This window comes from Grus americana, chromosome 1 (assembly GCF_028858705.1).
Source record: "Grus americana isolate bGruAme1 chromosome 1, bGruAme1.mat, whole genome shotgun sequence".
NCBI classification, from domain to species: domain Eukaryota; kingdom Metazoa; phylum Chordata; class Aves; order Gruiformes; family Gruidae; genus Grus; species Grus americana.
The window spans coordinates 4,521,449-4,547,456 of NC_072852.1; the positions used below are offsets into that span (position 1 = coordinate 4,521,449).

General features: G+C 43.9%; 1 protein-coding gene across 5 annotated transcripts in view; it reads right to left on the reverse strand.

Annotated features, from left to right (window-relative positions):
- The window catches only part of PRKCQ (protein kinase C theta), a 63,745-nt gene that overhangs the window by 23,561 nt on the left and 14,176 nt on the right, over positions 1–26,008 (reverse strand). For 2 of the 5 annotated variants that reach the window (XM_054822862.1, XM_054822869.1), the window contains exons 2-13: positions 21,817–22,219; positions 20,532–20,657; positions 14,988–15,187; positions 13,097–13,157; positions 11,296–11,458; positions 10,766–10,797; positions 10,583–10,668; positions 9,378–9,507; positions 8,566–8,675; positions 6,645–6,768; positions 4,661–4,839; positions 2,005–2,178 (exon numbers count right to left, since the gene is read on the reverse strand). In XM_054822862.1, coding sequence (XP_054678837.1) covers positions 2,005–2,178; positions 4,661–4,839; positions 6,645–6,768; positions 8,566–8,675; positions 9,378–9,507; positions 10,583–10,668; positions 10,766–10,797; positions 11,296–11,458; positions 13,097–13,157; positions 14,988–15,187; positions 20,532–20,649 — 1,377 coding nt within the window. In that variant the 5' untranslated portion in view covers positions 20,650–20,657; positions 21,817–22,219. The remainder of the gene's footprint in view (positions 1–2,004; positions 2,179–4,660; positions 4,840–6,644; positions 6,769–8,565; positions 8,676–9,377; positions 9,508–10,582; positions 10,669–10,765; positions 10,798–11,295; positions 11,459–13,096; positions 13,158–14,987; positions 15,188–20,531; positions 20,658–21,816; positions 22,220–26,008) is intronic. The other 3 variants (XM_054822879.1, XM_054822887.1, XM_054822898.1) reach the window with 3 other exon arrangements.

Sequence of the window (26,008 nt, forward strand, 5' to 3'; positions counted from 1 at the left end):
TGCTCTGAATGACTTTCACGCATTGAGTGATTGCTGCTTGGCTTGCAAAGGTCAGAGGAGAAAAACATAAGCTAGAAATCAATCACAGCCCAGAGCGGCTTTGGCCTGGGCAGCCACATTCCAGCTTCGGTATCTGTGCACTTGAGGGCAAAATGGAGAGATCGAATAACTTTAAAGTGGCAATGTTGACTTGGGATGAGATGGATGGAGATGCTTTCTTTATGTCAAGAGAGCAATACTGTGGTGCTGCCCATAAGGCAGTGTAGGAAAAGATCTCTTGGGTTTTTGAGCCTAGCACCCATGTATTTTTCAGGCACTCATTGCTTTTCCATCCTGCAGGTTTTCCTTGCCTCAGCCACAGATGGAAGCACCGTCCCACCCTAAATGGTCAGTAAATACAATCTGGCTTCTGGCATGACTCCATTTGGTCTGTCATCTTTTTGTTACGATCTCATGAGGGAAGCGGACACTTGCATTCATACACTGCCTGAAACCAGAACCGCAGGCCGCCACTGCTGTATCCATCCCAAACCTGACCTCCACCTTCCAGACCAGGGTTGGACCAGGGCTGGACCACAGAACAGATGGTTCTGCTGCCGCACACAAGTCAGCCACTGGCATCAGCCAACATCCCCTTGGGCACCTGGAGTTACAGGCAGCACAAGCAGCTCTCCCTGGAGTACAAGCTCCCTTGTAGAGCTGTGACTGTTGTGAATATTTTATCTTATTAATTAAGTCTTGATTTTCATTGCTTTTGGAGTTGGGTCACTTATATTTTCCTCTGAAATCTAACCCCCCCAAAAAAAGGGAATTAATTCCTTTCCTCTCCAGGCAAGGATCCATTCCCAGGACATGCTGCCCTCACTGAGAGTCCTGAAGGGGTTAAACATGAATGCCTGGGCTTAGTGTTGCATCGCCTACGACGGTTCCCAGACATTCCCTGTTATAAATTTAATCTGTCTTTAAACAGGTGCCGCATCCCACGGGTGACTGGGATATACTGCAGAGGTTATATTTGTTTCTCCTGACCCTGCAGAAGCAGCAAGCCTCTTGCTGAGCAGGTCCTAACCTCACAACAAGGAGTACTTTGTATCACTAAATCCTTGGATTGAGTGGGGACTAGGAGCATCCTAACAAAACCCTGCACAGGCAGCCTTTAGAGAGTGATGTTGTTCTGAATTTGAGCTTTGGGATAGCTAACATCTCTCAGGAGTGGTTTGGGTAGGCTGGACAGACAAGACAATCTCAAATTTCCTTCCATCACTGTTTTCTATGCCTTGTGTGTGCTTTAGTGTTAAGAAGATTGGTTGTGGCTGTAGAAATGGCTCTGGTAAGATAATCAGTTGGTGGTTTGTTGCCATGTAGGGCCATGAAGACATATACATTACTTAAATGCCATTTCAATTTTGGTTTGGAGTCCTAAGCGGGATTCCAGGTTAAGATGCTTTGTGCTGCCCCTCTGAACTGCAGCCGTCACCACCAGTAGTCCTGCAAGAGTTAGGAAGAGTCTGGTGCAACTTAACTGTAACTAGGGGAAAAGAAGATTCCTAAAGTGAAAGAGAGCATTTTTATTCTTCATAACCAGTTTCTTGAGTTAGCTCTGATCCAGGCTGGTCGCTGCAGCATAAAGGTACCGCTTCATGGTCCAAGAGGTTCAGGTAACACCAGTGTGGGCACATCTGCACCCTGGCTGTGGATGTGGCCTTTGCACATCCTCAGCCCGGGGTACTTGACACAGATTTTAATAGCGGGTCTCTGCATAGTCACCTCAGTCAGTCTTGAATGCCATAATCCTCAAATGCACCCCCCCAGTTTGATGTGGGGAAGGTAGATGAAATTTCTGGAGCCACCTTCCCAAGTGGTTAATCTGAAGATCCCTTCTCCTGACAACCTCATGTCCAAGCTGTTCCCTAACACCTAGCAGACTTAAGCACTTCACCAAGTATCCGTACCTCAGCAAAGCATCCTCAGCTTGTGGAGGAAGGTGACAGATCCTTGTCTTACCTTGGTCTGGAACGTACAGAAGACGTGAGTCAGGAATGGGTGCTCCCAAGCTAAGGAGAGGACTCTCTTCTCCACCATCGTACATTCAACGTCATCATCCATCAGCACCACATCCTTCTTCAGCGCTTTCACGGCGAAATACTGGTCTGTGCTTTTCAGCTCGGCGAGGAACACCTACGGTGGAAACAGCTGCTCAGACAAGAGCAATGCTCTTCTCTCTGATCTGGCAAGAGCCATGCAAGGATGGAAGCTGAGCTCTGTGGAATTCACTAGGGTAGACCTTAAAAAAGCTGATGTTTAAGGCCCAGTTCTACCACTAAGACTTTGTAGGCTTTGAGTTTGTTCCCCACACCCAGAATAGTTTTATGAAGCTGAACCCCGGGGAAGGATGAGAAGGTCTTGGTGATGACAAGCGCAGGGGCTACATGCCCATATGGACAGGACATGTCAGAGCTCCCAAACACTTCTGATAACAGAAACCATCTTTATGCAAATGCTCCTGAGATACATTTCCTGTTTTCTGACTTTAAATAATAAAACATAGAATATTGCTTTGTCAACATGTGAAATGCAAATGCCCTGCACCAGATCCTCAGCAGGTGTAAACTGATGTCTACCAGTAGTTAGACCAATCTATATCAGATATGACTTTCTCCCCTTCCTCCCAGTCAGCAGGAGGCCTGAGCAGACAGGTCCCCCGTGCTTCTGCAGGACTTCTCTGAGCAGACCAAAACACATCCCAGAGGAGTTAGGACCTCCGTCTATTTTTATGGGCAGGAAAACTGAGACACGCAGCAGCAGAGAAGGGTTTTCCAGAGACCATAAAGCAAAGAAGTCTCCACTGGAAGGCAGTGCCAGTGCTGATCTTTACACTAACAGCTTGTCAACACTGTTTCCCATAGACTGAATAAATATGTAAGATTCATCAAAGAGGTCTTTGAAGTTCTCTACCAGACACTATTTACTGGGTAAGCTCAGACACGTTTTAGCCCTGACACAAGTTTTTTTTACCCTTTTGGCTACTGTTGCATTTCACTTTGTAGCACTAGACAGAGAGTAGAGCCTCGAGCCTCCCTCTGTCTCTGCAGTGAATGACCAGAAATGCTAACACTGCTGATGCTGCAGGCACCCTTTTTACCCCCGTTTTTGTGCAGACCGCTGCTCTCCTGGGGAAACTGGGGAACGTAGTATATTTGTGACTTGTGCTGTGACTTCCGAGGTGCAGGTAGGCAATGCTAGACCTCGTGCAGAGGGGGCTTCCTCATGGGTCTGGCCCTCAACCTCCCTGGTCCATGCAGAGTTGGAAGGACCCCTCAGGCACTGAGATCTGCGTTCCCTATGCCTTCTATGGGAAGTGAACTCACTCCAAGCAATTAAGGGCACCAGAGGCAACACTTACGCAGGAAACTTGTGGGTGACATTTGTTGCAGAAGGGCACAAAATAGCCCATCCTCTCCACACCCACATGGTGCACAGCAGAGAGCTGCAGACGTTTGCAAGCTTGGAGAGTCTGTGTTAACACAGGAGGCTGAAGCAAGGTACAGAATCTGCTTCCATGGAGGTATTCAAGACTTGAGTAGACAATTCCCTGAGCAACCTCATCTGATTAGACCTGCTTTGAGCAGCAGGTTGGATTAGATGACCTCTAGAGGTCCCTTCCTTCCAATTTAAATGTTTCTATGACATCTATGCTCTTGAGTCCAGGTTAGTTTGGGCTGTGGAGTTTGGGGTGTTTGAGCTTAGTTTTAACTCAGATGTCTCGGCTCTGCTTCCCAGGAAAAGCGTAGACATGCTAAGTGTTTTCAGCATATTTCAGCAAATATTTCATCAGTTTAAGAACTGGCTGCAGCAATTCCTCCAGCTTACTTAGCAGACAAAAAGCAGCCCTTGTTTAAGGCACAGTTTCCACCTTGGAAATGTTTGGGATCTGAGCAATGCGATATATAATGATACTCATTCTCCTTATTGGCTGTGAAAACACAATGGTGAGTTCCTCTGAGATTGCTTCATGCCGCTCTGCACTGGCACTGAATAACACGAGTCCCCTTCCAGGGGACATCTGCAAGAAGGAAGAACAATCCCCAATTCATCAAGATTAATGAATCCACAGAAAACAGGTGGTTCTTGTTTCAAAAGCACAAATTCTTGGCTGTTGCAAAATTTGCTTTACGCTCCAGCGCAGATCGGAGCTGGGAAAGAGCAGTTAGTGTTCCCAGCTGGGGACCTGCTGCTCTGGAGAGGAGAGGTGATCCACACTCAACTGTTCAGCTAATACTTCTCTAAGCTTGCTCAGCTAAACTGGCAGGAGTAGCTGCACGAAGGGGGACAGCACAGGGATCTTTCCCACCAGCTCCTTGCGGATGCCCAGGCCCTGTCAACCTGCACAGAAGGGGAAGTTGCAGCTTTACTCAGCTGCTTTCCTCTCCTGATACGGGCACTCATGAGACAGCAACTAATGGGGCAGAGGGAAGGGCAAGGAGGATCTTAGTCTTAAGCAAGAAGAAGCCAGGTTCAAGACTCAGTCATGCCAGAGCAAGAGTTCTTTGAAGGCTTGGAGATGTTCTTTCCTAAGTGGCCTTCAAACCACATGCTATTTAGTGCCATTGTAAGCAATATGCAGATCTGTGCAGTGGTATCTCAGTCCCCTGATGCTTACCTTGCCAAAACTGCCCTTCCCCAGCATCTTGTGCAGGACAAAATCTTCGATGGTTAATTTTAGCTGCACTTGGTGTTCTTGCTGCTCCTGGGGCTGTTCTTTTCCCAAGTCGGAGTCTATTAGAGACTCCCTCTTAATTGTGCCCTCCACTGGACTCTCCCAGGAGATGCCCTGTGGCTCTGCAACACACACCAAAGCATTCAGATAAACTTCTGGAAATGAACAGAAAATCCCCATAACACACACGCAGGTATTATGCTTAGAGTTTTAAAAGGGTATTTCAAATAAATGGAAATGTGGTGGTCAAATCTACTAAGTAGATTGGCTCTGCTCCCACATTGCTTTCTCTCTGGAGGACATTTTACTCCAGTATAACTCCACCTTCTTCAGTGGCATTACTCCCACTTTACAAACCCCTTCATCTCTCTTTCTGTTTTATGTCAACAAAACATGACCAAATCCTTCATTTCTGGCCACCTGTGCTCTTCATCCCTTCTTGCTGGTTGCCATTAAGATGTGGTCCCATTTTTTCAAGGCCTTTTCAAGACTCTTGGCAAAGCTAACATTTGAAACAGGTGGAACAGCATTTTCACATTGGGTCCCTACTCTGAATGTGAACCTCTGATTAAGTACTCAGGTGTCCTGGAGTGGAAATACTCAGAGTTTCTTCAATACTCCATTCACTTGGATGTACGTGAACTTCTAAGAGATCCTGTCCCTTGCTGGATTTATCCCATGCGCTCAAGTGCACATTTGCTCTATTCTCCTAAACTGCTGAACAGCAAGAACACTACTCAGCAGGCAAACAGACCCACATATAAACCAGATGTGAAACCATTTGAGGCTTTACTGATTCATATCAGCATAGCCAGTTCCACTTGTAGAAATGAAAGAAAAGAAGCACAGATGGGGACATCATTTATTTCGCCTTGGGGGCCAAAGGAAACTTAAACCCCTTAGCTCAGATGGTACCAAAACCAACCTCTGAGACTGGATAGCCTGGTGCTGCACACTATCAAACCCAGAGTACTGGTACAATGTGGCTCTGCCATGCTTTAACTAGTGCCTTCTGATATTCTGTTCTAGGTTCATTTTCCAGGATATTATCTCCACACAGGGCAGTATTAACTTTCATTGAGAAAGTAAATGATGGTGGGCCCTGGGCTCTCAGCTTGACCCTTGGTTAGGGTTGGAGTTGAGGACCCACTGTCCCAGTCCTTGCTAGGTTTAAGTATTGATTCACTTGCATTCTTGGTTTTTCCCTCTCCTTTCTGGTAGATGCATTTTAAAGCTTGTGAGAGGCAGAAAAACATTGTGTCAACATTATCATAGGTCTGATGCAGTTACAGTACAATTCTGGGAAGGGCACCACGAGCCATGAAGATGGAGGGGTCTTGAAATGACCTTTTATGTGGGCCACATGAGTCTAATGAAAGATAGGGACATTTTTGCTCCTAATATTCAGAGTTCTCTGACCCAAGCACAAAGCAGAAAAACAAGGGATCTCCCCAGGAGACTGTAATTTTAATTTCAGGCCCCTGAGCCCCCAGTACCTTTGTCCAAGATCTGTTAATCAACGCTCTTCCCCAATTTCTCCTTCACCTTCCTAAATAAACACATTATTGCCAGTGTAGGTACAGGCTGTGCTGAAGTACTGGGTGAGAAAGAGAGTTTAGGGGTTAGCTGAATGCATGGTGGTTGGTGTCTCATGTCACCAGAGGTTGGGATGGCATGGGGGAGATGCAGGTTTATAGGGAAGAAAGGAACCAGGTTGGGATCCAGGGCATCTGCCATGTCCAAGTGATGGGGCTGGGAAAAGTTGTTGAAATCCTGGGATGAGAAAGGATATGTCTTGCTCTAGGATGGAAAGATGCATGAAAGATTCACTGGCTAATAAATTCCCCACCCTTGTCATGTCCACCTAACCACGTACAAAACAAAAAATTATCAAAGCTTGCTGTTCCATGTCAGTAAGTGAAACTACCTTTTTTTCCTGTTGTAGATGCTGGCAATGCCTGAAGTGGTGTCACCTCCTTCACAGGAACTGGGAAGCCAATTTCAAGAGGTCCATCCCTGGAGATCTGTTCAGTGTCACGCTGACAGCGAGCCTGCATTACAGAAAACAGCAAATTACTTTTGAGCCAAATGTTCTGAGCTTATGGACACTGCTGGTTCCTGAGTGTGACTGCCACACAAGCCAAGAGCTAGAAGAGGTCTTTGATTATGAGAAGAGCATCTCTGTACCTAACGTTTAGGGGTTTGGTAACCTAGAGGAAGGCACAGCCATCTGCGAGGTGCGGGTGGGTGTTAACAGGGGTTTGTACTGCCAATATAGAGATCCCCTATTTCGCACAGGGGTCTGAGTCCCTGGTTATCCACACAAAGGGCATTTTAATTCCTCCTAAGTAACAAGCGATAGGACAAGAGGAAATGGCCTCAAGGGGAGGTTTAGATTGGATATTAGAAAAAAATTATTCACTGAAAGAGTTATCAAACATTGGAACAGGCTGCCCAAGGAAGTGGCTGAGTCACCATCCCTGGAGGTATTTAAAACATGCATAGATGTAGTGCTTAGAGACATGGTTTAGCAGTGGACTTGGCAGTGTTAGGTTAACTGTTGGACTTGATGATCTTAAAGGTCTTTTCCAACCTATATGGTTCTATGATTCTATGAGCCAAAAATGTGGAAGACAAATCCTCTGAGGGCTACCAAGCACTAAGATTCCAGCTATGTCTCAAGAAGTCCCCGAAGCCCAACTTTCTGGAGATTAGAAGAGTATTTGGGGGAAAATATCTAGTGCTTTCCCTCTTCACCTCCCAATGGTGACTCAAAGTACACAGTGCAAGGAGCTGTAGAGAGACAGTAGGTAGGAAATAGAGAAGTAAGAGCAGAAAAAACTCTGCTCTTTGGAGGATTGGCAGCACTATCTGTCACATAAAGGTGAGAAATATGCAGGGCTAATCCTGGTAGAAAGCCCCTCAGGAAGGTATAGACAAAAAAACACCTGCTGTATGGATTAAGATGTTGCCTTAGGATACCTGAAGAACCTAAATACGGAGGACTGGGTACTTAGGGACTTTGTCCCTCTCTAAGGTTACTCAAGAGCTGAGAGGTGTCCTAACAATCCTGATTTTGAACTACTATCTCTAAAATATTTTATGGTTTTGGGCTTGTGACAGGCTATTTTTCCTTCTTTTTAATAAAATTTTCTGTGTTCATTCACTGTTTATATGATAGCAGTATCTAGATCCTCTACCCAGGGCCCACGGCTCTTCATAAGAGTTCCTGTTCTGGGGAGTTTCATTCCAAATAGGTCAGAGAGTCATGGGAGAAACTGCTAAAAGTGACAACCATGGAGCAAGGTAGTGAGAGCAAAAGGACCAAACCAAGTTCCTCTCACTCTGCCTTGGACCTTGTTACACAACTTCCACCATGAACATAATGTAACTACAACTGTACTGAATCAGGGCGAGAGTCCATTCAGGTCCTGTCCTGTCTGCAATGGTGGTCAAGTAGGTACCAGGTAAAGATATAAGAAGAGGGCAGGCAGGCAAAGTCATCTCCTCAGAATATTCTCCCTATCTCCAGAGATATGCAGCTCAGAGATTTCCTGATTCAAAAGCAGTGCTTTTCTATTAACAGAATTAATTATTCTATTAATATTGAATAGATTTCTCTTCCATGAACACTGGAGATTGTCACTTGACCCCGTGAAAACTTTTGGCCTCTAGAAATTGCTATCATGAGTTTAACTGCCTATTCCATGAATGACCCATTTCCTACTCTTTGCTTTGAACTTGTTACCCACAGTGCTCCACTCAACGCCCTTATTTCTTGCACTGAAACAGACATTGAATAATTGATCCTCCTTTCTCCAGGTCACTGGCAGCTTGAAAGTATTTACCTGCTGGGTGCTCTCTATCATTGCCAGAGCTTCAGCCATCAGTTTCTGGTTAACTCCACACAGGTTTGCTACTTTTGTCTGGCACTTGTGATGGACATTCATGCCACATGCTGAAAGAAAGAACAAGAGGTGTCAGGACAACAGAGGATAGCTAGGCTGTGAAGGGTTTGACATTAGGTTGGGCAGGAACATGTGCTGCTGTTGGCCAAGGGGAGAGATCAGCCATATGAACAGCTCAAAGTCTGGGCACCATTTATGTCTTATGAGATGGCACTCAGGCTGTTTTTTGTTTCTATATGGAGACGAAGTTTTTTTATATCTTCTTCTGGGCAAAATGTTGTATTTCCACATCCATCAGCCTTTGCAGCTACAAACTACCCAAAACTCCAGTCTGTCAGCTCACAGATAAACCATAATCAGAGAACAGGATCTCCCCATTGGTATAGGATTATGAAGATGGTGAAATGTCTTGGGTCTGTCTGATAAGGGAAACAGAGAATGAAAGTTGATACTAGGAGTGATTTTGGAAGATCAAAGGTGAGCACTGAGATGTTCTTTGCCTCTCCGGGAAGTGACTCTTCAGTCTCATGGACCACATATATTCCTATATGCTGACAGTGGTCCTCCTCCTTGAAGAATGATTCTCCTTGAAGAATGGTCCCCTTGACCTCTCCTTCACCGCCCCAGATGCCATCTCATACAAGTCTCATAGAGAAATGTGATAAATGAGCTTTGTCTCTTTAGATTGCAACTCTGTAAAGACAGCATCCCACTTTCATGCTCAGCTTGTGCCACATAGACTAGGAACTCACCATCACACTTCAATCCTTGCCGTGCAAGGCCCCAGAGGAGTGTGCCGCAGTGCTCACAGAAAGTTGGGCTCTTGTAGTTGTAGACTTTGAAGCGATGCGGCATGTCGATCTTGAACCGCTCTTTATGGAACTGCAAGAGAAAAGCCTTGTTGGCAATTCACTCCTCTCCACCTCAGCTCTGCATGGAAAACCAACAGCCCCCAGGCTTGTACCACAGAAGATGGGATGTCTGCTGCCCTTTTATCCTTCGGTATGACCATCAAGAAAAAACTATAGCTATCATTCAGATATACAAAGCCAAATACCGATATAGATAATATCTGTGCAATTCAGTGGGACCTGGGTAATTTAATCCCTGGGTTTGATTTATCTGACCAGATAGCTGCTTGCATCTCAGCTATGCATCCAGACTCCCTTAATCCTCAATGGAAAAACAGGAGTACTTGTAAAAATTATTCATCCCATCCTGAAATGGATGTCAACATTTGACATGAATGTCAACATTGTCATGAATCACACTTTGGAAGTGCTTATTTTTCTTCTTTCAGTATATAGGGAGTCAAAGGTGATGACAAAGTTGGATACATCTGCCCTGCAGATGTCAGAAGACAGGTGAGATGAATCTCATCTCAAAAGACTGTAAAAGAAGAACAGGAGCCAGGGTGGGACTGGAAACAAACAGAAGCTGTGGGACACAATTACGAAAAAGGGAATAGTTAAAGTTCCACTTTTGCCCACCAAAAAAGAAGGTTTATTATAAAATTATGTGAGAAAAACAAAATAAATAATAGTGGAGATGCTAGATCTTCTACCGACTGTTTGGAAAACTCAGATAACACAGCGTGGGAGGTTAAAGTACTGCTCTGAAAATTCAGCGTGATGTCCTGCCTAACATCAGATAGTGAAGAATTCCCTCCAGTAAATTTCCACTTCATGTCCCTGACTTCCCTCTGAGCTATACTTCATACATTAGAAAAATGTCAGTCCTGATTCAGCAACTGCTTATTCAGCGGCTGCATTTGAATAAATCACAAGTAGGAGGTAATGAAACCACTGGGAACATAAAAAACAAAGGGCACAGATCAGATCACACAGCTTTTAGTTCAGTAGCACCTTTTGCTTCATCAGAAGTTGTTTTACAGCGATGTAGGAGAGATGTGAATAATGCCCAAGTTTTTTAAAAGCAGCCAAATAATAATACATACCATTGTTTCTCTGCTATTGATTGCTGATCCTGTACACTTGGCTATTACTTTATCAATGCACTTCTTATGAATGGCAGCGTTACATTCTGAAAGAACAAGTGTGTCGTGGTGTTAGTAAAAAAATGCCTTAAGAAAAGATCAAGTAAAAATGATAGCAACCAAAAATCAAAAAAAGTTTCTTACGTCTGCATTGATAGCCTTGTTTATTCAGACCCCTGAAATAAACAGAGAAATGGTTATTCTTGAATTTTCTGAAAGCTTCCACAGAAGAAGGGAGAGCAACATTTATGAAAGAAACAGAATAAAGCAGCTTTGCTTTTTATCAGTCTTTATAGAGCTTCTCTAATCTAAATATCTTCATTCAGTCTAACTGTGGAGTGATTCTCTGTGATTTTCACAGACTTTTCGGCATATATTCACATTCTGAATTTCACAATACACAAATAGCAAACTGGGCTGATGAGAAATGTCTGAGCATTTGGCCAAAGACAAAAATATTTATAAAAAATAAACTAAAAAATGAAAGGAATTTTCAAGTTGGAAGTAAAACTGTGAACCACATCCTTGAAGTGATGCAATGACTCTAACATGTAAGATGCCAAGGGTCCAGTCCTGCTGCCTTTACTGACAGCAGGAGCACAGATATTCACTGGAGAAGCAGAGCTGGTCCCTAGAGTTAGAAGGGGAAAACTCGTAGATCTGTTTTCATTTACCATACAAACTCATGACAGACAGAGCAGAAGGTGGGCTGTGGAAAGAAGGTGGCCGTGAACTCGTGACACTTGACATTATGGATTTTGGCCTGTTTGATGGCTCCCCTGCGCTGGTGCAAGGAGAAAAAGCCTTCGGTCTCACAGTCAGCCAGGTCCTTTGCATCTGGGGGGAAAGGAAACAGAAGATTTATTAGGGTACCCTGTGCTGATCAGGCACCTTGAGAAAATGCAGCTGCCAAAATACTAAGTGACTGAAGCTGATGATTCACTCATGGGAATGAATATTTTTAAGAAATACCGTTTTCTGAAACCCACACAAGGCTTGTTTGGTTGGGTTTTATCTGTCATTACTACAGGGACACTAAAATGACTTTAAACTTGGGACTCTGATCTCCCTCAAACAGTCATAAGGCTGCTTTTGAAATGTAGACCAGAAATTTCCCCAGGAGAGATAATTTGCAGTTAAATATAAAATTCTAACTTTGTATAGCACTGAAGAACCATAAATATATGTGTGTGTGTATATATACATATATATATATGGGGGTATTTAACTGAATCCTTTATCTATGCATGTACGTCTGTGTGAGTAAGCACATACGCATGTTCCCAGGGTATTCTTTTTCTTATTTTTCCATGCCAACAATTGCTTTGCCATTTGCTGTGTTCATGCCATTATTCACAGGTCACATTTAAAATTTTTAGAACAGCAAACAAACCAATTCTGACTGCACATGCATATACGCATGTGCACTTATATATGTGCTTGTGTCTACAAATATAGATATGCACACAATATCTCACTCTCAATCTCTGTTTTGTTTTACTCATGTGTTACACAGCAAGTTACACAGGTATTCCATGGAAATTGGCCCCCTGTGTCATCTGATGCTGATCTTGCTATTTGTAATACAAACACAACTTCATTTTCTATGCTTTGGCCTCTCTGATATCTTATATAAGGAGGCAACAATAGTCTATTCTATATTAAAGGTAGGAATGGATGAAGAAAATATCAGTATGAACGTGATATTAGATGCTTTCAGTACTATGTTTCTATAAATGGAAGGTCCTTCTAGATACCTACACCTTAGAACTTCACACCACATCTGAGGGTGTGAGAATTTTGGCATCAAAGACGGGAGAATAAGACTGAGCATTTGGATTGCAACTCATTTTCTTCAACCAAGCAAAATGTATTTCACATAGACATCAAACTCTGCAGGCGGAATTTGGTTCCTAGTAAAGACATGTAAATGATGGTGTGTCCCCTGTCCCTGGAGGTCTTAGCTGGTGCAGGCAATGGAGCCCAGTGAATGACTCAGCTCACTTTGTAGCAGAAACCTGCATTTGATCAGATGAATCACTCTCTAGGTTCCTTTCCTGTTTTGCCTAGATTGCTCTTGATCTTAAAAGCCCTACTAACAAGTACACTTAGGTGTTGTCAACCGTAAATTGTATCCCAACCTTTACATCTGCACTATAATGCACACCACGGCACATGTTATGTGCACACATATGAGTAGAATGATTTCAGAGGGAGCTGGCTCCTTGTGTATCTATTCTGTCTTGCTTAGCGTAGTGAGAAAATCTACCATTTTATTGGTAAAATGGTGAAAAATCTGCCTTTCAAATCACAGAGGAACAGTCAATCTTCATCCCCAACATACAATAAAAATTGCTTTTCTGGAGTGTTCATTTCAAATCATTATGATAGTTCCTATGCATAAATCAGTAATAACATAGGCATAACCACATAACCAAAAATCACATCTATCAATTAACAAATAAAATCACTTGCCACTTATTTCCAGGAAGTATCTTGCATTCATCAGCATTCGCCCTTGAGGTTTCAGTTCTAGCTGGTTGAGATAAGTAAAAAAACAAGAAAAAAAAAGACCGGTGCAATCATTAAACAGTCCTTCAAAGAAGCAATAATCATTCCAGATGACTCAAGCTATCTCCTTTTCCCAGTGGGACCTGACGAATGCCGATGAATGCTAATTTTTGGGTTGCTCATACCTGTGTGGGGCAACAAGGCAGGGTCGGAGCAACTATAGAGAGAGAAGGCTAGATCACTTCTTATCACTTGGAGTGGCATGATAGAAGAGATAAATGTGACTAAACCACAGAAGCTGTAGGCAGGTTTTTAGACACCAGCGCAGGACCAGCACTATCTATAGAGAAAACTTGTCGTTCCCAGTGGATCCAGCAACGGTGAAGTGGGATCATCTCAAAAAACCGAGCCAACTTCAGATAGGTACTTAAAAGATGCTGAAAGCTTCTAGACACTTGGTTCTGCAAGTCTACCTTCCATTACAGTCGATGTGAGTGATGCTACAAGCTTAATCAGGCATTTCTTGGGCCTTCCCACTGGACCTGTAAGTTCCCACCTATCTGAACTTCTGTCCATAGGTGCCTTTGTAAATCTGCATCCACTTGCCTAGGAATAAGAAGACTTACATTCAAGGATTTTTTCAGCCTGAGAACCACAGCAGTGCCTTCCCCACCCACCTCCAGCACTGCCTGAGCAAGGTTACCTCTCTACCTTTCAGGTGAAACAGTGCCCTTGCACAGAAAAGTGAGAGAAATGCTGTTGTCTCTCCTCATGACCCTTGCAGGATGGCGTATCTGGGACCACCCACCCCAGGCTGTAACTTGTATCAGGGAGTGAGCGGAGAGAAGATCTCAGGAGCTGCTACCAGGCTGGGACACAACAGGACCAGGGTGTCCCAACTCCACTGGACCTCATGTCTGTTACCCTCGCTGCAAGCAAGCAGCAGCCCAGACTATGTGCCCCCTCTCCTCCTCACCAGGCTACTGCCTCCCATGGCTTTGAAGCCTGGGGTTGGAGCCATGCTGAGCGGAGCCTTTTGGTTTTCAATTCCACCTCTAAGTATCTCAATTCCTTCCAAGTTATGTGCTAAATGTGCAAATCTCTACCAAATCTTGTTCTTAGGTCTGTTGAGTAACCAAGGCCTTTTTTGACTTTTCTACTCTCTTCTAAACCCAAGCAACTTAGCCTGAGAACTGGCATGAGACATAAAACAAAAAACAAATTCCAGGAAATCAGTGTCTCTCCAAATGTTTTTTTACTTTATTGTTACTCATGGCATGGCTACTGAATGCTACATGTTAAAGATTATTATCAAGAACTTCCTTGCTTGGACTACCAAGGAACACAACCTTACATTTAGCATCCTTATGAAGACTGTTACTTCAAATTTACTCCACTATAACTCCAGTAATTTTAAAGGAGTTCCTCTGACATAAGTCTGAAGTCAGGTAGCTGTGAATCAGTTACTTGATATTAGATTAAATTTTTAAAGCTGTTTCCTCAGAGCACATAAAATAATTCACATTTAGTCACTCATATTACCATTTGTCCCCAGCAAAGATTAATACGTGGGCACGGCTCACCTGAACCAGAATCCTTGCTAACAGAGGTCATATGTTTCAATATAACAGAAGCAGGTAATATAAATGTGCCATGCTCTTTTTTTTTTTTTTTTAATGCATGGAAGTCTTTCCTTCAAGTCATACCCAAGTAGACTCATAACATTATTCCTTGGATGGCAGCCAGTTCCTGCTGCCTTACTGGTTACAGTCACAGCCTGGCACGGACGCAAGGCATTCCCCTGCCCCACAGCAGCCCCCCATCACATTCTGCAAGAGGAGAAAGTGATGCTCACCCATATCTCTGTTTTCCCGTTGCTCTTCTTGCACCTCTCCGCCAGCACCTTGAGTTCCACCGTGGTCTCTGAAACCATTTCGGCACTTTTGTCCTTGACGACGATGTGCATGACCCTGCCGTTGTTGATGTGGGCATCGAAAGTGCTGTTCCAGGGAGGGTACATGGTGGGTTTCTTCTGCACGTACACTTGGCCATTTTCTGTCAACAAGAAGAGGTTTGGATTGACTGGACTTGTTTCTCATCTGCACTAAGGCCACCACTCTGCAGTGCCTGAGACAGATCTCTGTTATTTACCCACTGTAAGGTCTCTCTCCAGGCAGGGTGTGTAACGGGTCACGTTAGAGTGAAACCTAGGATGGGATTCATCTCACTTAACTTTAGGTGTCTACAATGTGTATGCCCATATCTGAGCTGTCTGAACATGGGTCCATTCAGAGCCAGTGAAGAGAATATAATCAATATAAATCAATGGAGTTAGGGTGTGTTCATTTGACCAAATGCAGACACTGCCTTAGAAAAGATAATTTCCACCCTTGACTCTATCAACTCTACTGAGTAGACCTCGAATGTAGACTCTGACACCATAGATACCCACTTCTAATCAGGTGAATCTCATCACAGGTAACCATCCTCATGTATCATCTGTCCCATGGCAATGCAAAATGAAACAGGTTTGCTTTAATTGCTCCAAAAGCTGGATGCACTTTATGATTAAGGTTTAGCCGAAGGGCATGTCCAGCCACTTGCTGCATCTCAGCTAACTCAGGGATGTTAATATATGAACTGTCTGGCAGACCTGCAACCACATCCACAGCAGTGCAGAGTTTTCAACCTAGAAAACTTTGCCTGCACCTCTTCCTCATGCATTAATTCCTCTTCCTTCACAGGAAACACATCTTAAAATGGTGATGGGTATCTCTGAGGCTTAGCATTAGCTTGCAGAGAGTTATGTCTAGTTAATTCTCTCTGAAAAGAGTCTCAGCCAGCTTTATTTATTTCATACAGCCCATTTCATTTGATATAGCCCTGTAAAAGGCTTGGACACTTACTCAAGGTAAATTGTATTTCACAGTTACCCTCTGCAAATTTTCAACCCATCAAATGCTGAAGCTGGTGGAATAAGAGAATAAAAAACAGTCGTGTGAACAGCAGACCTGCGACTCCTGTCTCCTAAAGACCCTGCTCTTATTCCAATAATCCCAGCTGGAAAAGCACATGCAGCCGGTAGCCTGGAACATGGCACATGCTGGAGAAAATCTTTCTCTAGATGGGAGGACTAATTCCTCTGCTCAGCTTTCATTTACACACCTTCAGGAGGGATTAAAACTGGTAAACAAGCTCCGAAGTTATTGGAAGAAGGAGAGAAGGAGAAAAAAGGAAACAGTGATTCCTGATTGTGGAATATTCATCTCCGGAAATGAGAGAATGTTTACTGGGGAGAGAACAAACATCAGGGCTGTGAGTTTATAACAAAAATTTCCTTTCACTACGCTGAACACTGGTTTCCTACGAAAGGAGAAATAACTACCAGAGCCACTAGATAGATCTAGGTCTGAGAGGAGGCCTGCAGGATGCTGCAACCAATACTGACTTGCTGAAATTTCACTCCATGACCCAACACCTGGCTCTCACAAAGCGGTTTTGCACTTGGTTCGGTCACATAAACTTGATTCGAGCTTCAGTCTGCTCTGACCACCAGCACTGGTCTGCATCGCAAAGCTGAGTGGAGATCGGTCCTGCAGTGTAAAATCACTTCTCACACTTTTCCTACCCAGTATGACAAGCAGTTGTGCAGCTAAATCATAGAATCATAGAATCACAGACCGGTTTGGGTTGGAAGGGACCTTAAAGATCATCTGGTTCCAACCCCCCTGCCATGGGCAGGGACACCCTCCACTAGCCCAGGCTGCCCAAAGCCCCATCCAACCTGGCCTTGAACACTGCCAGGGAGCCAGGGGCAGCCACAGCTTCTCTGGGCAACCTGTGCCAGGGCCTCACCGCCCTCACAGGGAAGAATTTCTTTCTAACATGTAAGGTTCAAATCTAAATCTTAGGTTCAAATTCAGTTTCCCCAAAGTTTAGAGCACCTCCATCTAAGGTGAATCCATCTCTATCAGTTAAGCGAAGCTGACTTTTCACATATGCAGATTTAGGCAATCGTATACTGAGCTCATTGTCTGCAGGCTTAATTCATTCCCATCAAGCTTGCAAATATATATTCAACTCACTCTTTAAACAAAAGCAGGCAAAATCAGACATAAAAATGAGACATAAACTTCCCAGCATCATGGAGAAGAGAAATCTTAGTAAGGACCATTATTTCTTTGCTACAGCACTGAAACTCCACGGATGTGAAACACAGCACTTGCAAAACATGTGCTTTCGTTTGCATTGCACTCCAAAACATAAGGCTTAAATAAGCAAACCCTGGAATGTGAATGAACTGGCCAATATACGGGATCAGACAGTCACCCCCGGTGCATCCCTGCTGACGTCTGTGGAATTCTGCCAGGGATTAATCTAACCCTGGGTTCCTGAAAAATAAAATAGCATCTGTCTTTCCCGGGCAGCAGCTTTCACTGTGGCTGGGAGCACTTTTCCTGGAGGATTGCTGAGTTCAAACACGGAGCAGGATCTTTCACGAAGCAAATGTCACCAAGACAGGTGGTGACATGGCACCGGGCCGGGTGGCTTGCGAAGGCAGAAGTCATTTTGAAAGGGCAAGATTTTTTTATACCTCAGAGGCACCTAAGATCTCTGAAATGGTTTGTCTTCAGTAACAAATTGCTATAACACTTCTAACTGTATGGAGGTGGTGTTTTTGTTGTTTATTAAAGATTCTATAATAAAATACTAGAGTCTGTTTTACAAAATAAGCAAGTGGAAAAACAAAAAGGCTGCCCAAGATCTTTCCTGTGCTTCTGAAATTCTTTTGGGTGGCGTTGTTGTGACACCCCTGTGTCCACAGATGTTGTGCATTACTCCCAGATCCCTGGGGACCTCTGTCCCAATGACTTACTCATCATGGCTCGCCAACAAGGGATAACCTTTAGCATGAACCAAAAGCCAGAGTCAAACTCCCTTTTTTGGGGAACAAAACACATTTATCATCTACCACCGCTCTGTTCGCAAAAAAACAAATAAATAAAGATACCCCCTCACATTTTGCTAATGCTAAACACGGTATATATCTGATCCATGATAGGACATTGCAAAAGTTGGAGCAGAGTCATCTACCAAAACGGTTCCAGCACAGAACTTGCAGGGATTTGGGACTCAATCTGTCCTGGGTTTAGACATGTCCTGCCCTGCATTCTGCACTCACCACTATACAGCGATCATTTGCCCTGAAGAAATCTTAATGGCCGTGTGTCAGAGCACAAGGCTGGGAGTCAGGATTGTTGGCATCTCTTACCAGCTTTGCAGCTGATTCACTCCTGCTCCTTGGACATGCCACTTTTAGGCAAATTTTGCATATCAGGGCATCTATATATATATATATATTTAATCCCATTACCATTGAGTAGCAAGTGTTTTGTGAAACCAGGGAGCCAGAGAGCAAACTATGATCAAAAAAATCACAAAGCAGGGATGCAGCTATTTCAAATATACTCAGCTAATGTTTGTCCTGAGATCTTCATTGCCTTTTGCCTCCTCTAAGCCTGTTTGAGCATGACAGCTCCTCAGGATGGTCATGTTGAGAGCACTTCTGCCATTTAGAGTCAGGCTCATCTCACTAAACGTCAGACGTGTACCTCTGAGTGGACTGTCTAAACTGCCCTCAGAGTCAGTGGAGAGCACTGGGCTTTCCTAGGGTGTGACTCATCAGACCCATTCGGGATGTCGTCCTCAAGATGAGACGAATCCCACCACGGAAATCCCCGTGTGTTCCCCTGGGCTATAACGCAAAGGTAGCTGACTTGCTCAGATATGAATATCCTTGCAGAAGACTGGAATTATAGAGGAGATGGATCCCACCATGGCCTCACCTTGTCTTAGTCACCTGAAGGTAAGGTTAGCCATCTACACATCTAGATACCCTCCACCAACAGCAGATTAACACCTCCCAAGGGTGATTCAACCTACCCTAAGGAGGGAGTCTGAGACTAATTAATCTCAGAAGTTTCCTGCTGCTATCACTGACATGATGAGGAGTCGCTCTGGCTGCCCCACCATGTTCTAAGGAACAGCTAGATAAGTGCAATTACACCTTAGCAAACAGAAGTTTTTTAATAGAAGGATGTAATTTTTCCTATTTTCTATTATTATTATTGACTCTCAGGAGCACAAATTATATATCCCTTAGTACAGTTTTGTTTGTTAGATGCCAGAAAACGCTTTCAGCTCTGTGTAAGACAAATAAATATAGGTCTGTGCTGACCAATTTGATTTTATTCACTTTTGAACTGACAAGAGACTTCAACTTGAGTTATGGCTTTCAAAGGCCTCATTAAAGCAAACAGCCAAGCCCTGCACAGAGCTGAAATAGGACATATTTTCAGCAAAAAATGAGATCTTAGGGATATCTGGTCATGCAGTATTTTCTTTCCTTTTGAATTTACCTGTCACCATGTCTTCCAGAATCATTTAAAGTTTCATTTAAGCCAAGCTAAAGTTCAATGTGATAAATTCTCTTAAAACAAACAACCAAACAACCCCCCCCGTGAAATACTGAAGTATTTTAAAATTCTAAAATTTCTTTTTTTAATCTACTTTAACATTCTTTGGAGATTAGTCATGGGGAATCTCAAGGTATAAAAAGGGATTTCTGAGTTGATTTAATTTTTTAAAGAGTCACAGCAGTCAAGTTAGGAATTTATCAAAGATTTAAGAAAAATAACAGCCGATGTGAGGAATTCCCTGACACTGAAGGTCTCGATCTTCATGATTCTTGCAAAGCAGAACTGAAGAACTTTTGGTCCTCTCACTGGGACTATTTTCATGCACAAGATATATAAGAAATGTCTTCCCAATGAGGACTCATCAGCGTTGTTCAATCAGGAAAAGCGTGGAAAAGTCCATATATCCAGACACAGGAAACAGCTTAGCAGGAAGTTTCACTTTCAAACATTTTACATAGTACAGCAATAACACAGAGAAAGTAACTCTCTCTGCAAAGACTGGGATTGTTTGAGAGATATTTTTTTTAAATGGTAGAAGTTGCTGGACCTGTCAGTCTTCAAAAAATGTGATAAACAAAGACAGCCCTCCCAGGATATTTCTAGGACATCCAGATTTCACTGACAACCCATCAACTGTTCATAGAAAAGTGAAACCAAATACAGCTCAGCTCATCTGCTCTGTCGCATGCTGGGACCTGTAATTCAGTTGATAATAACCTCAAATTGAAGACACAGACTTGTTAGGCATCATCTTAAAATCAGATTGCCTTGCAGGCCATGCCAAACCCAAACTTGCCCTGTGCTGAGACACAAACGGCTCTTCACAAGCCAACGTGCTTCCTACACACCAGACACGACACAATAAGGCACACACATGGCTTATAAAAGCTCACATGCATATACAGCACCTCCCCACTTACCTGACTCCACGGCTTCTTTAACCATCACAGCACAGTAAGGGTTAATCACCTCCCCCTGGGATGGCAGGTAAGGGCCACTGTCATAGTTGGATAAACCAATACGCAGAAAGGGAGACATGACAAGTCCTGTGTCAAACAAAAGACAGGCGATATTTGGGAAGAGTCTAAAAATTCCCTCAGTTTTAACCAGCCTCTTATCTCCGTCGGACAGGGGTACGCCGGCCGTTAGCTATCCATCCAGCTGGAGACTCTCTGACTTCCTCCACTGTCTAATAAGATGATGGACTGATTGAGCGCTGCTTAACACACGTAAGGTAGCGTAACTTAGCTGTCAGCTTTACCGCGTCGCTGAACTCATCGCAGGGCTGAACTCATTGCAGGGCTGGAAAGACCCGCAACAGCAGCTTTGAGTATTAGTGACTTGATGCCAGCTGTCAGGAACGAGAATGACAATACACAGAAGCCAAATCGAGACTTTCTTGGCTGGGATAACCTATGTTGTAATTTACGTTGAGTCATGCGTTCAAGAACCCGAATGCTATGAGAATAGAAAGGGTTTCGGGAATACAAGGCTGTTGGGAGCCTGGAAGCTGAACATGAAACTGTGAAATAACTGTGCGCTATTTATATACAGCATGGGCATTCAACTGCCTGGGTGCTGACCCATATTCAAAAGTGAAGCTGTAAACAGAAAATTCAGCTCATATGAACTACGCTGTGTAGAGAGTGGAGGAAAAAAAAAAAGAAAAAAAAAAAGATCATTTTAAGCAGCTGAACACAGAAATATATAAAAGTAAGATACCAGGAAACAGAACAAAGCCTTTGGGTTGGTCTTCTCTGTAGGCTCTTTCAGAGCTTCCAGAGAGGATATTTAGTGAAGCCAGAAATTATTAACTGCTGTAGCTGGTGCCCATCATTGTGCCATCTGGGTGCAAGGACTGGGATTTACCACCCAACCTTTGTGTCAACTTCTGAGCATGTCATTCCTGGCTCCCCGTCTTGTGAATGGGGAGCAACAAGCACTTTGAACTCAGCTGCAGATGTCTCGGTCTTGGACCATCAAAGTTAAAAGACATGAATCCTATCGCTAGCTGATACCTGTCAAATATATTGACAACAATATATTGTTCAACTACAACAGCAAACAGTTGAATGACTTGTGGGGTGGAATGCAGCCCAAGTCTCTTCTCCTTTTTACACATAAAATGCTCTATCCCAAGGGCAGCTCCTTTAGCCTCGCACAGAAGAACATCCAGATTAATTGCTGGGAATGGCATTTTCTTACCTATAAATGCTATTTTCCTGAAAGACAAGTTCAGTCTCTGGCAAGAGTGGCTTCTCTTTTCATCACAGTTGTGGACAACATGGAAGGGATTTTCTCAGCTGAAAGAATGAGGATAACTGCTCTTCTGGCTGGGCCGACTTTAAAACTTGGACTCTCTGTTCAAGGAGACAGGAGGCAAGACCATCAAGGAGAGAGGAAAACTTGAGAAATCTAGATGTAGTCCCCTGCTTGAGTGTCTTCTCTCTTACCCAGCAGTGTGGAGTGATAAGTTTCCATCAGCCCCCTGTGCAAAAGTCTAGGGTGACCATAAAAGTCAGAACAACTTTCTGTTAGTGCATGGCCAGGTCTCAGCAAGTTCTTGTTTTGCTTGTGTCTTGGATATGGTGAGATCTTCTCCTTCTTCCTGTTTTATAAAATGAAGACAAACAGCTACAGTTAGCACTGGGACTGAAACACCAACAATTCTGGACCAAATATTCACAAGTACTGAGCACTTGCTCTACGACACTTTCTGACACTTTTGCAAACAGATGGGCCATGCAGCCAGCTTCAGCTATTCTCTGATTTCGGCAGGGAAGGCTTCCCAGGAGTTTTCCCTAAATTTGTTACCCTACATAAGGCCATTCCATAGAACAGACAGCACAGGAAGACTCTCCTTCCCGTTTGAGGTCCTAGGGAGGTAAGCTAACAACCATGCTGAGTCTTCGGGTAAACAGCAAGGACTCATAAACCCTCTTGGATAGTTAAAAGAGAAGAAAACCAGCAGGTTTCTGGGGAAGACAGGAAAGGACAGAAAGAGAGAAAAAAATCCTGTGATCCATTTCCGCTGTGTATCCCTAGGAATGAGCAGATCAAGGGCCACCAGCAGCTATCAGACCTCCTCTGAAGACTGTCCAAGGACCTCTGCATGTGGCATTGCCCTCAACTGGGAAAACATCAGCACTTTTGCGGTTTTACAGAAGCTAGTGGGAAAGGCAACGCACCACCTACGGCTGGATGCAGGAGATTAGGATAATCCTGTCCTCCTCTGGGTGAGAGCAGCATCTCTCTGAAAGGTATTTCAGATACATGATAGTCAAGTGCCTGATGAACTTGCTCTGGAAAGCCACTTGCATTTAGATATTCAAGCACAGGTAGCTCTGTGAGGAGGGGCATTTGTGGCACTGCACACTAGTACAATGAATAGGTCCATGGCACAAAAAGGCTAAAATTTCTGCCTGGACTCACAGAAACAGAGATACCTGATCAAATAAAGTAGGAAAAATCTCTCTAACAGGAAGAAATATATGTATATATATTTCCCTCCTCTGTTTGATGCAATTATTGAGCCATTTCTGTTGTTTCAAAAAATAAGAAGCCTACTTAGTCTAAAGACAAAAGGAAAAGCAAATCAAAGTGTCTCTGGCAGCAGAAGGGAAATCCAAGTAGTTGCATGTTCTTTCTGTGCAATGTAGCATCACTATGGAAAGCTAATAAAACCCAAAGACTGAGGCTAACAGTCAAAACACCTGCATCAGGCCCCTTTGTGTGAAAGGAGATGTATTCCTCTGACATACTCCACCAATACTTCTGGTGACTGCTGGGCCAAAGACGATTATGTGTCTTCTTCCAAATCACCAGTGCCCATACCCCTGCCTTTAACAGACTATTGTTCCATGGATGGGAGGAGGAGGAAGTGCAGGAAGGGCTGTAAGCACTCCCTTAGCACGACTCTTAAAACTCACTTTGAAAAACTCAGGGTGCTAGACAGAATTGCCAGTCAACATGTTGGGCATCTAAGAACATGAGTGTTGCTAAAGGAAGCCAAAAGTTTTTTAATGACTCCTCAGCACTAAAATGTAGTAACACTATTGGCTCAAGTTCTAAAGAAATAAAATTAGGGCTAAAAGTTTGAGCCGGGCATTCATCACATTTCAATGAAATCAATGTAGTTACAACACAGTTAAAATTGTGAAAGTATCTTGTCCTGCTAAATACTAACACCACTGCTCCAAAAATGACTGGTTTGATGTGCTACAAGACACCTATTCAGATCTGTGGATCTGCTCACTAAACAGTGGCATTTAAGACTAAGAAAAACTAAGCTGGACACCCCCTGCCCTCCCCCCTGGTGTGATACTCCATTTTGGCTCTGCGTCATCAAGTACTTCATGAAGACGTTTCCCAGAGAGGTTATGGAGTCTCTGTCCTTGGAGATATTCAAAAGTCATCTGGACATGGTCCCAGGCAGTGGGCTCCAGGTGGCCCTGCTTGAGCAGTAGAGTTGGACGAGATGACCTCCAGAGGTCCCTTCCAACCTCGACCAGCCTGTGACTCTGTGAAAACAGAGTACCCTCAGATCATGAGCTGGACCCATTTTAGACCCTTCCATTAGCATGTGATGAATCCGTTTCTCTCCTTTGAGAGCAAAAGGGAATGCCTGGGGATGATCTATTCACACGGAGCACCTCCACTGTAGAGATGTAATTTTCAAAAAACCCACTGCATTGTATCAGATCTAAAAGACTTATGCTGGGACTTCACATAAACCAGTGTATTCCATGAGATGTTCTGCAGCCACCAGCAAACAGGCAAGAATTTTCTGCCCAGCTGTAGATTTGTAGGTTTGGCACACCTAGTGTTAGCACTAGCAAACGAACAGCTGCCCATATAAGCCTTGCAAGGGCTGGCTAAAAGCTAGCTAAAATCAGAGTTTACTGTTGTACCAGCCTTGTGTGAGCACTCTGCCCTGGGGTGAATTTCTTCACCCTGTCCAATAAATCAGACAGATAACTGGTTTCCTGCTTCTCTCTCACTATCTTTCCTAAAACCACTTTGGCTTTGGCCCAAACATCTGTTTTCCAGGTCATATCTCCAGCATTTGCCACTACAGGACTGCTACTTGGCTCGAATCCACAGCCATAAACAATTAAGGAACAACACAACTCAGCTCCGGCAACGGCTCACTGTAATAGCAGCAGTTTAATTTAACACTAGAAGCAGCTGCAATGGATATGGAGAGTGTCTGCTTAATTTCCCAGTGGAACGGATACCATAAGGGATCTGAAAACTAAGGATGAAATGCATCTTTATAGAAAGGGTCACCTGCAACCCATCCTCCAATAAAGTCTCAAATACAGTGTAATTGGGGTTCAGCAATACTGCACCCTGCTTTGCAGGCACAGGGGAGCTTTGCCCACTCTGGAGACTAATGCAACATGTGAAAATCATTCCCGGATGATATTAGGAAGTAATAAACTCCTTAATATCCTTAATCAATTGTGGTTAAGGAGAGAGGAAGAAATAGCTCCTGCTCCTAGTCAGCAGAAGAACTGTGCTGAGGACAGATGCCTTTAGTGGGATTTATGCTTTTTGTGTTTTGTTGAATGAAAATGGATGCATGCATGATGCAGTAAAGATGGCAATTTACTGAATGAGGGCCAAGTGAGAGGGCAGGGGAAGTATTTCTGGATTTGAGATGCTGCTTGCCTAATGTTATCAAACCCTTGTTTTCTAGAGGTCAGAGGGAATATTTCCAGCTCTCTCTCCCCTTTTTGAGGCAAAACTGTGCATGCAAAATGAGTTTGTAATCTGAGGATCAGCATCACCAGGAGGGAAAGGAAGCAGGAGTTATAGCTGAAGGGTATGAACTTTCCTTCACCTCCTGAAAGGCATCTCCCAGCCAAAAAGGCAGGTCCTGGCACTGCAAACATCTCTTGATATAGCTGGTGGAGACCTGCACGTGAGCATAACTCAACACACCTCAGGGTCTTCCTGCAGATTTCGTGAGCAACACTGAATGCCAACAGCGATGGCTGGGGTCCCTGTCTCTGCCCCCTGACGACTCATATCCCACAGACCATACAGCAGGGAACAGGGATCTAACCAACTCTCGAGTGACTTTCATTTTGAGTGCCCATCTCGCCTGTTCAATGGAGATCAAACCAGCCTGTTCATAAACGGGGAAGTTCAGAAACCCCCTGGGTGCCACCCAACATTTCTCACATTTTCCATTTACAAGGGTGTGGATCAGAGGAGGAGGAGGTAAAGGAGTTGAATTTGCATAGCCGTTTAATTTTCCCTCTCCCCATAGTCAGTCACCCCACCTGCAACGTCTTGCAAAGGGAGGGAGAGGGCAAGGAAGGCAGGAGCAGCAGTATTTCATGGGATTGGTACAATACCAGACTCCATGCAACAAAAGAGCCTCCCAAAT